The following is a 10,660-nucleotide window of genomic DNA, read 5'->3' as shown; positions in this document are numbered from 1 at the left end:
AGGCCGGGCTGTGCCGCCTCCCCGTGTATACGCCGCTGCGGGGAATACACGGGTGCGGCGTATACACTGACATTTACAAAAATACAATTTTCCGCGGGTTATATGTGGGTGCGGCTTATACCCGTGGGTGGGGTATATGTGCGAAAATACGGTAATCAATTAATTAGCATGCATCAGAGCAGAGCTCTGTCATGTGTCTAGGTGCCCTTAGGACACAGGCACATGAATAATTTATGAAGAGGAAAATTAGGTTAGGGGTTTACAGAGTTGCTTTCCAGCTACTGTGGTCTGCAGGACCTGTCATATGGATGGCTTTAACTCCATAGAAAATGAAAAAAAACCCCAAGTAGTTTACCCCCTCCATGGAACTTATTTGCATACCTATACCCTATCCTATACCTTTTTAGCGACTCAATTTCTCATCCATAAAAAGGATGGACAAGTGCTGTGAAGATGGGTACATTAAAAGACTGTAAGGCACCACAATGCTACAGTACAGCAAGTCAGCTATGCACCTGTGGTAGACACATTAAATTATCATAGCAGATATTGTATACCCATGCAGCTAAAAGACAGTCCCCATCTCAAAGAATGCAGAATCTTGAGTTGCAGTGTTGCAGAGAAATGGACAGACAGAGGGTGCATCTCCACCATGGCAACATGCTGACCCTGGGGCCTCTGATCCAGTATCCACTGAAAAGAATGGGTGTCTTTTTATTGACAATCACAACCACTGGGTCAGGATCCAGCAGAGCTGAGTCAAGGAGAAGCTTGCACAAGGCTGTGGCAAGTTACTCCTTCTAGCTGAAACTAGTAGGGACAACACAAGACTCAGAAATACAATTCCCTTCCCGGTATTCCTGGTAAGTACAAATATGATCTGCCCTCCTGCCTCAGGGCTTAAATCAGTCCGTTTTCTAGTGGCTCTGTGTTTATGTTATATAAGTAGCTTTAGAAAGCCACAATTACAATCAACTAGCCATTATCACCCAGAAGTCATGAAACAATTGATGAAACAGAATTTTGTCCATTTCTTGGACTAGCAAGATGAGGAGCTTAGAAATTAAGCCCTGTTCGCTTGTAGTCAGGTAAGCAAACATAGCTAGGAACAGATCCAAGGAAATGTCACCCCCGGCTGCATTCAGAAGATAGCAAGGAGAACAGACCAATACTGACTTTCAAACTAGTATCTCTACTTTTCCACTAGGCTAACTTTCTGGACAGAGGGATAAATACCAAACTACTCTGTGTATCTCGTTATCTAAGATAACAGGAAAATGGATGGGCCAGCCAGCCCTCAGACTCGCTACTAAGAAGGTAAGGTTTAAAAGAGAAGGCCAGGAAGCAAATGGAATCAATTTGTCTCCCCAGAGGAAGGGGACATCATTTGCTGGTTAGAGACAGTAAGGGAATAAAAAGGGAAATACATATATGGAAACCACCCCCAGCCTCTGCTGAGGATCACTTCATCTCCCTCGTTCTGGCTTTATAGCATGCTCTGTCCCTTTCCATTACAGTGACATGCTTGAGAGAAGAGAATCCAAAGTAAGAGGCATAGGATGGGGAGGTGAACGTGGCTTCATCTTGAAGAGGGATTGCAGAGGCCTGACAAGAGGAGTTGGTGACCTGGGCAAACTCTGTAGGAAAGCAGGAGGAGAAGGGAGGAGAGGTCCTAAAAAGTCCCTGGCTGAACTGCTGTGGCTGTGGCTGCCACATGCTCTGCTGGCCCTGGCTGCTGCTCTTAAAGCAGTGTCAACAGCCAGGGACTGTTTTGGAGTTCCTGGCATGGGTAAGCTGTGGGCTGCTCTTGGTGCTGGGGTGCAGATTCTGCAGGGGCAATTCCAGAGTTCCTCGTAACTTAGTGCCTGGGGTGGGTGCCCCTCCCTAGACATGTCACTGAGGGAGTACACAGAACAATGGTTCTCAACTGCTGCAAGCAGGTCTCAGGGGGTCTGCCCGGCCCAGCCCAGCCTGGCACAAGGAGGAGCTGCCTTGATCCCCAAGGGCTGAAGCGAGTCCCGAGGAAGGGGCAGGGTTGGGGACAGGGGTGAGCCCACCCCGGCAGGCCCCACAGCCTCCATTTTGTGGGCAGCACTGCAGGCAAGTGGGCCAGGCCCCGCACTGCTGCTGCTGAGGTGAGTGGGGCCCCAGGGCTCTCCCACCACCAAACCCTGCCAGCTGCACCCAGGGTTGTGGAGCTGGGCAGTTGTTGTGGCACAGGTGAGCCGTGGAGTTTGTATAGCATGCGGGGGGTGGGGGGGAATTCAGGAAGAAAAAGACTGAGAACTCCTGATATAGAAGATACTTGGTCCTTCACATTACTTTGGTGTGGAAAGCAAAAGGACAGAACCATGGACCATCAATTCCATAACATGCTAAACTAGAAAGGTAAAATTATGGCATAAAAATGATGTGGAAGAAAGATACTTAGTCAGCCTGAGACTTAATTCCCAACTGCTAGTTCCTACTGTGGCTTTTGTGCTTTCTTTGAACCAATGACATTTCAGAGAACTTTAGCACTGCACAAATTATAAAACAATCCTGAAGATTATCGTGCCCAGCTTGCTAGGACATTAGGCAGCAGCTAAGCAGTTAAATTTAAACCTGAGGATAAGCACTCTCCTGTCTGCACTCCCAATACAATGTATACATGTTGCCACGGTGCTTGGAAACAGAACAAAGAAAATTTCTGCACCCGCACTTGCCTCCAGTCTCCCCAGCACACACTACCTATGGGGAAAACCTGGGTACTACTTATTTGCTTTGCAGCTGACTCTGTGTATTCATGACTTTAGCTGACCTTATCCTTCCCACTCCTTGAGTAATGAAGTTGATAGCAATCACTTTCAAAGAGCTTTCAGAGACAATATTTTTCCAGTTTACAAAGCCATTGTACTGGGGTTGAGAATGCCGTGCTGTAAGAAAAGACGCATTTTATAGCCATACTACCATCTAATAGATGTGCCAACACCATGTTAAAAATACAGAAGCAATTATTAAAATGTATATTTTACGCTTTGCAGAATTTAAGTTTAAAAGGTTCAATTAACTTTATCCAATTAGTGAAATGGGAGGTTATGCTTTTAACACAAAACTACTTTAGTTCAGATTTTAGTGAAGAGAAAAAGAAAATGCTACCTTAACAGCAACTACAATGGTCTGGTTGATTCCAAATGGCTCTTGTGAAATTACTTCAATTGTTGATGATCCTATCAAAGATCCAGAGTTAAGAAAGCCACTCTCATCAATCTGAACAAGCGGAACTTTATCAGGACCATCCAGCACACGGTAACTCAGGGAAGCCACTCTGTCCCTTGATAAAGCAAAAACAAAAAAACCTCTTTTGAGATATAAATCTGTGTTTACAGCAATATTTTATTTAAACCTATCATAAACTAGGGCTGCTCAATGTGTTCTTCCATCATGTTTTCACTCTAAAGCCACAAAGCTCTGTGTTGTAATCTAAGAATCAAGTGTTCAAGCCTGTTGGAGAAGAAAAATCTCAACAGTGCTTGGGCATATATTAAAACCTACTTGCTGCCACTGCCCTGCAGTGTCATCATTCACTGATGTAAACTTGATTCTGAATGCTAATGGATAAGGCTATTTTATACAGCTTCCACAGACACTTTCTGTAAACAGTATTCAAAGGCAGATTAGTTTGCCGGGGTCAACACTGGTATTACAGATAAAGTCAGAAACATGATTAAGTAGATCTCATTAGCTTTCTGGAAATTGTTTGTACACAAGGTTAATTTTTGGAGACACTCTCTCCATGGTATTTACCATTAATAATAGAAAGTGAGCTCACACAAACAGTAATTAGTAGGCATTCTGAATCATTTGATGTTTTTAACTATCACTTACATACACACATTCTCTATAAAATATGAAGATCTTTTTTCCTCCCCAGGGGCTCCCAATTCAGCTGAGAATACTGGGTTTTCCTTTAGGGAAACCAAGCATCAAAAAAGTATTCTACTAGCCCAGGGGCAGGCAATTATTTTGGGTGGAGGGCTGATAAACAAGTTTTGGCAAGTGGTCGAGGGGCTGCATGGGTAGCCCCGCCCCTTGACAGGTGCCCCACCCCCTGGTTGCCATCTTGTGACTGGAAGTCTAACCCTCTAACCCCTGACCTTTGCCACCAGAAGTCCCTCTCCTGGCCGTATTTTGCCCGCCCCTGTACTAGCCACATTGTGGTAGAACAAATATCAAAAGGCTTTGTTTAGCTTTCGAATAAGATGTTCTGATACTACATTCCTGGATGGGAGCCTGCAATAATGCAAATGGTCTGACTTATGGGAGATGTGCATTAAAATGAGCTGTTATGCACTGACCAGACCCTAACCTGGGTAAGGCACCCCCAAAACTGAGGGTACTGCCTTAGGACAGTGGAGTAGGCAGGGAGCCATACACAAAGCATTCTTGGCTGTTTCCAGAACCAAACATACAGTACTCACCTTTGATAAAATCTATTCTAAAAGCCAAAATAAGATACTTGCTCTCATACTGCTTAATGTCTTACTCTGCAAGTAATTCCATTGTCTTTATTAGTAATCCATGTTAACTGATGCAGGAGAGAACATTACAGAAGGTATTAGATCACCTTCAAAGAAGAGTCGTAATTATGGATCTTCTTGGTTTTGCCTAATATAGGATCCAAACAAATCCAGCAATGTTTACAGAATCAGAATTGGATTTTATTTCAATTCATTTTTAAAAACAGTTAAGCAGCCACTGGATGATGCAACCAATAGAGCCCTGACCATATTTTAAAGCTTCCCTCTGTTGGAGAAGGTAGTGGTGTAGACATTATTTTTTCCAAAGATCAAAAACTCCAATGGACATCAGCTGCAGATTCTTAACATGTCTTAAAATAAAAGCTTAAATGCCTGACTCATGGACTTTCTAGCCATAGCAATGTAACCACAAGACCACCAATCCATGTTCTGACAGAGAAAAAATGTGGAGATAAGGTGCTATTAATCATGAAATAAATCATGCAGTATAAGAATGAACAGAAAGACATTTTAAATGAAACAGAGAAAAATTATTTTAATATATCTAGAATTATACTTTACTGCTTTAACAAATTGTTGACACAAAGTCCCAATGTGAAAAATTATCACTTACCTATTTGTTTGAAGTTTAATAAATGAATTTGGTGACATTAAGATCTGTTCTGCTTTGACATCCGGAGTAACTAGACAAAGTTTTTCAAATACCTAGAAAATAAGCCACTCATTTACTGCAATGCACAGCTAATTAACTTTTAAAATATTTCTACTTCCAAAACCAAAACCAAAAAATAGATTAAAAGAATGTTTTTATAACTTAGTATTACTAACCCCTTTACTGAATTTAATACAAGGATTAGCAAATGGTGGCAAATGGGGGCAACTGTTGTGTGGGTACCAAGGGAGGGACAGGCAATCCCTGCTGCCCCTCTACTGCCCCATGCTGTGAGCAGGAGGGGGCACTCTGCCACAAGCACCTAGAGGCCCTGATCCCTGCTGGTACAGCCGGTGAGTGCAGAGCTTTTTTTTTTTTTTTTTTTTTTTTTTAAAGCTGTGCACTCACTGGGTGCAAAAGCGGATCGGGACCTCTGGGCACTCATGGCAGAGCCCCCACCATGCAGCACGGGGCAGTGGGGATGGCCTCTCCCCCCACTTGGCACCCGGGCAGCAGCTGTTGCACGGCACAGGTGCAGCGTGGCTTGGCAGGGTACTGCATGCTGTCTGGGAGCTGGGCCTGCTGGGGTTTGCCAGGCTCTGGCTTACAGGTGGAGCCGCTCCAGCTGTTTCAGGACTTTACATGGCCCCAGACTCTGCTGAAACATCCCTAGCTCTCATTGACTATGGAAGTTGAGGGTCCTCAACATTTCTAAAGAAGTGCTTGTCACAGGGTCACATCTTCCTTCATTAAGATGAGCAGTGGTTTGTCTAAACACAGACAAACCAAAAAGAAGAAAATGGAGGGAATTCCTCATGCACTGACATTTGATTTAAGCTTTTTATTTCTTGTTATTTCCAGTTTTTGGCTTGAACAGCCCACATGCATTTAATGCACTGTGCAGACTAGTTACTCATACTGGAATTTTTAAAAATTCTTTCATTCAACTGATTTGCATCCCAAATCACACTGATTTACTATCTGGAAGTCATGAGAAGCATCATTTATATTTCCTGGTGCTTCTAACACTAAATTCTGGTTGTAAAACATTTAGCTATCCAATTTCTGAAGGTTCTAACTGTAAAATTAAACCCCACTGCCATAATAATAAATCAGACACTGCAACCATGTCAGTAGAATGGCTTTTTAAAAAGTGGCTGTTGTAGCTTCCTTTATTTACGTTGGGACTTTTTCATTTGATTTTAATGACACATTATTCACTAAACCCAAGGACGATGTAAAACAATGCTAACACACTATTCATATCATATGCCAAGATTTAAAAGTGAGACGTGTAACTGAGGTAAGTAAAGGCAGTTTTGTTAAACTTTACACCACTTCGTTGTTTTATAAATTAGGAAGTTTCTGTAATATGGGGGCAATCCTATAAATTATTAATGGGTGTAACTTTAACATTTAACTGTAATGGGCCTTTTGCATAAGTGAAATTGTTTACATGTTTGTAAAAGAAGGGTTCCCTTATTACAAACATAAAAAAGGGATAAAAACCTATTTATGAGTTGTTGATGTTTGATTCACTTTTAACATAAAAAATGTGCTCATGTTTGAAATAGCAGCATTCAAGATGAAAAGCGCAGATTTTTAAAATGTTTCTCTAAAATTGCAATGTTTAATTAGGGTAGATTTGATCTCTTAAAAAAGGCAAAGCTTATAGGACAAAATAACATTTTATGAAAGAGGTGCATTTAAATTGTTGGTATCATTTTCTGAGGGGTAGTCATTTCCTAGTTTAATGAACTTAGCAACTGACTCAAATTGAATATTTTTCTAATAATACATTTGGTTTACTGGATTTTGGAGATTTTCTTTGATTAACACCTCATCAAACTTTCATATGGAGTTTATACAAGCACATAACAGAATTCTCCTTCCCCTGACCTTTCTTGTGGTAAAATCCACATGGCAGGGATCATTTCCCCACACTGGTTCACTGAGAGATGTTAAGACCCACCACATTTCTGGACTCCAAAGAAAATGAGTTGTGGGATCTAGTAGACATAGTACAAGCACATATTGTACTAAAAAAAGCCACCACCTTTCCAATCCATTTCGCTAAGGACAGACCACAATGATCATTTCTACAGATAGCAAATTAGTTTACATTCCTATAAAAGGGAGCCAAAATTTAAAATGAAATGAGGACTATAATTAGTCCATAACACACATTACTTGTAAATAACAACACTGCATTATTACATTTCTATTATCTAGAATGCATATTGCTGTTAAGACATATTCCCAAGCAGACAATGGTGATGAAGATCTTCAAGAGATGTTGTAACCCATGCTGTCATTGTATAACACCCATAGCACAAAATTAATCTAAATCTGAATGGGTCTACTGACACACCAGTTTAGAAAGCACCTGTCACCATAGCATGTTAGAGTATTCTTTTTCCTTCTAATAATACTGCAGGAAGAAAAAGTACTTTCGTCCTGCCCCATCTGAAGAGAGAATTCAACAAGTTATATACAGACACTGGCAAAGGCTGTCCCCTGGGTTCCACAGAAATCTCTGAAGACTAAGAAATATGTTATACCACCAATAGTAAGGTCAAGTAAAATGGATTAAGCCTGAACTGCACTGTTACATAAGAATTCTTTACCATCATGAATTTCATGCAACTCTGAAGCACTGATTAAAACTCTCAATATAATCCAGGGAACAAGAACATTTTACCTGAATTTGGATTTCATCTGATAGCTCCCTTTCCATGTTGTAAAACTGTCCAGCTGAAGGATCAAGGGCTTTAACAACAACTTTCAGGCCTGTCCTTCCCTTCACTTTACCATAAACAACCATAGCGAAGTTATATTTTGCTGGAAGCTGAAATGAAGCCTGAAATAAGTAAAAAAAAAAAAGATCAAGGAAATATTTGGAGTTGGTATAAAAGACATTCCCATGCTTGACAGTGAAACTGGTTTGCTCCTTTTGAGCAAACAGAAATACCAGATGTCTTTAATTTACCTCATTGTGCCTTGTCTTGATATCCAAGATGTCCCTCTTGGTGACAGACCAATGGAATGTTAACCCTGGCACAGCATTGCCAAATGAGAAAGGGGTCTGATTACTGGTGATGCCCATCACATAAACTGGCATCTGGAAATACAAAAACAGAGCTTTCCTTTAAAAAAACAGTGCAACTTTGGGACAGAACTCTGAGATGCAAACAAGGACTCAATACAGTAATTAAATTCAAGATGTACAAGTGAAGTGAAGTGATTTATGAATCCATAAAGAATGCTTAACAATAAATTTGTTGTCAAGTACACTCTTAAAGTAATGTCAAGTAAGGCTATGGAGAAACATACATATTACCTACTTTAAAAAGGGGAAGAGGAGCTGCTACTCTGGAACCCACATCAGCTGTTACAATGTAACAGTTGCATCTACATATTTCTGAAAGAACAGGATTAAAACTAAAGTTTATGGGTAAAGTTGCAAGGTTATGCTATACTTGTGACTTGTATTGCTACAGAAACACATGAAGCTAACAGTTATAGTGTAACACCTTATATAAGCATCACTTAATGACAATATAATTGTTACATTTGTATTAGGGCTGTGCAAAACTTCAGTAGCTGATTTGATTTGGAGGAGATTTGGCCTGATTCGGAGACCAAATCTGAATCGAATCAGGAGACCAATTAAAAGCTCCAAATCGATTTGAAGCATCTGAATCAATTCAAAAAAGCTTTGGAAAAGATTTGGCCGCTTCGGAGATTCAGCTGTAGGCTACACAGGCAGCTGACACAGCTGCCTCCAGATGGTAAGTCTGCTGGGGTTGGGGGGAGGGAAGGTGTGTGGGAGAGGGATTGGGACTGGGACAAGCTACCCAGCCAGGGTGGGGGGATGCATTACTTGGGGAGGGGAGTGGGGGATGTGGGCGTGGCAGTGCCAAGAACGGAAGCTGTGCCCTGCTACTGCTTCACCAGCCAGGGTGGGGGGGCAGGATGCGGGCATGACTCACTGCAGGCAGAAGCAGGCAACCAGTGGCAGGTCATAGCCCCCACTTCCAGTACTGCCTCACCCACATCCTGTGTCTGTCCGTGCTGGCTGGCAAGCGGTGGCAGAGCAGGGTCCCTGCTCCCAGTGCTGATGTAGGCACGGCAGTGCTGGGAGTGGGGACTCTGCATTGTCACTGCTTGCCAGCTGGTGTGGTGGGGCCTGGGATGCAGGCGAAGCAGCGCTGTGAGTGGTGGCTATGCCCTGCTGCCATTTGCCCCTCTCCACCTGGAGCACGCTGTGCCCTCATCCCGCTCCCTCCCCCTGGCTGGGCAGAGGTAACAGGGCATAGACCCTGCTCCCAGCACTGCCATGCCTGCATCCCATGCCCCCCCACCACGAGTAACACACCTCCATGTCCCAGCTGGGCAGCTCATTCCAGCCCCAATCCCTCCCTCCCCCATGCCCCTTCCCTCCCCCAACCCCAACAGATTTACCAGCTGGAGCCAGCCATGTCAACTGCCTGTTTAGTCTATGGCTGAATTTCTGAAGTGGCACCGAATCTTTCAGATCCGATTCGGCGGAATCTGATCGGGACAGTGATTTGAATCTCCAAAGCGAATCACTGTCCTCTGAAGCAGCCAAATCTGAAGTGAATACTTGCTGCTTTGCACAGGCCTAATTTGTATCCATCCTGTGTGAGACTCACATTTATACTCCCCAAAATTGAGACTATAAGAATATTTTAATGTAGTGGTACCCAACCTTGTCCCACTGCAGGCCGAATAGATGGTACTCTGTCTGTCCATGGGCTGGACATGGTTGGAGGGCCTGAGAGGGGCCAAATCCAGCTGTTGGGAGTGGGGGGAGGTGTGTGAGAAGGGGGCCTTGGGCATTTGGCAGAGGGTGGGGGGTAGTATTACTTGCCACTGCTCCCCTGGCACCAAATTTCCCAACCCATGGGAAGCCCTGTGGGCCAGATGCTATGGCTCTGTGGGCTACATTTGGCCTATGGGCTGGAGCTTGAGCGCTCTTGTTTTTAACTATTTTGCCTAAAAATTCTCTCCCTTGTTCAGATTGGTGGCTTGCTCCAGGTCATCCCTCCCAAACACTCAGAAAACATCATTTACACACAAATATGTGGAAGGTGTAAGCACAAAGCAAGAAGAGCAATTGCCATAAATGATATAACCAGGCAATATGACATAATTAAGAACAGATTTAAATTACAGATTCGGTGGCAATGCGTAGGGGGTGCATAAGGGTGCACATGCACCCCCCCGCCCAAGAGTGCTGGTGCACTCCCTGACAGGCAACACTCCCACCAGTGCCTTCTCTGCAAGTGCCGGCTGGGGAGTGGGAGCGCCAGGTGTGCTGCTGGCACTTCTGGGAGTGCTGCGGCTGCTTCTGGGAGTGCCACTCACGCTTTCCGGATGGTGTGATCAGCCATGGACCACCCCCAGCGGTTGGTGAGATTGGCCATGGAGGACCCCTTTGGTTGCTGACTGGCTGGGCGGGGGG

At 43.5% G+C, this 10,660-nt stretch overlaps 1 protein-coding gene across 2 annotated transcripts in view; it reads right to left on the bottom strand.

The window, feature by feature from the left end:
• The window catches only part of NUP210 (nucleoporin 210), a 117,618-nt gene that overhangs the window by 21,186 nt on the left and 85,772 nt on the right, over positions 1 to 10,660 (bottom strand). For both annotated transcript variants that reach the window (XM_006023901.3, XM_025204537.1), the window contains 4 exons: positions 8,162 to 8,293; positions 7,874 to 8,032; positions 5,134 to 5,225; positions 3,139 to 3,313 (listed from right to left, as the gene is read on the bottom strand). In XM_006023901.3, coding sequence (XP_006023963.1) covers positions 3,139 to 3,313; positions 5,134 to 5,225; positions 7,874 to 8,032; positions 8,162 to 8,293 — 558 coding nt within the window. The remainder of the gene's footprint in view (positions 1 to 3,138; positions 3,314 to 5,133; positions 5,226 to 7,873; positions 8,033 to 8,161; positions 8,294 to 10,660) is intronic.

The sequence above is a fragment of the Alligator sinensis genome, unplaced genomic scaffold (assembly GCF_000455745.1).
Source record: "Alligator sinensis unplaced genomic scaffold, ASM45574v1 scaffold81_3, whole genome shotgun sequence".
NCBI classification, from domain to species: domain Eukaryota; kingdom Metazoa; phylum Chordata; order Crocodylia; family Alligatoridae; genus Alligator; species Alligator sinensis.
The sequence above is the reverse complement of the archived record's forward strand: the minus strand, read 5'-3'. Positions and strand labels throughout refer to the sequence as shown.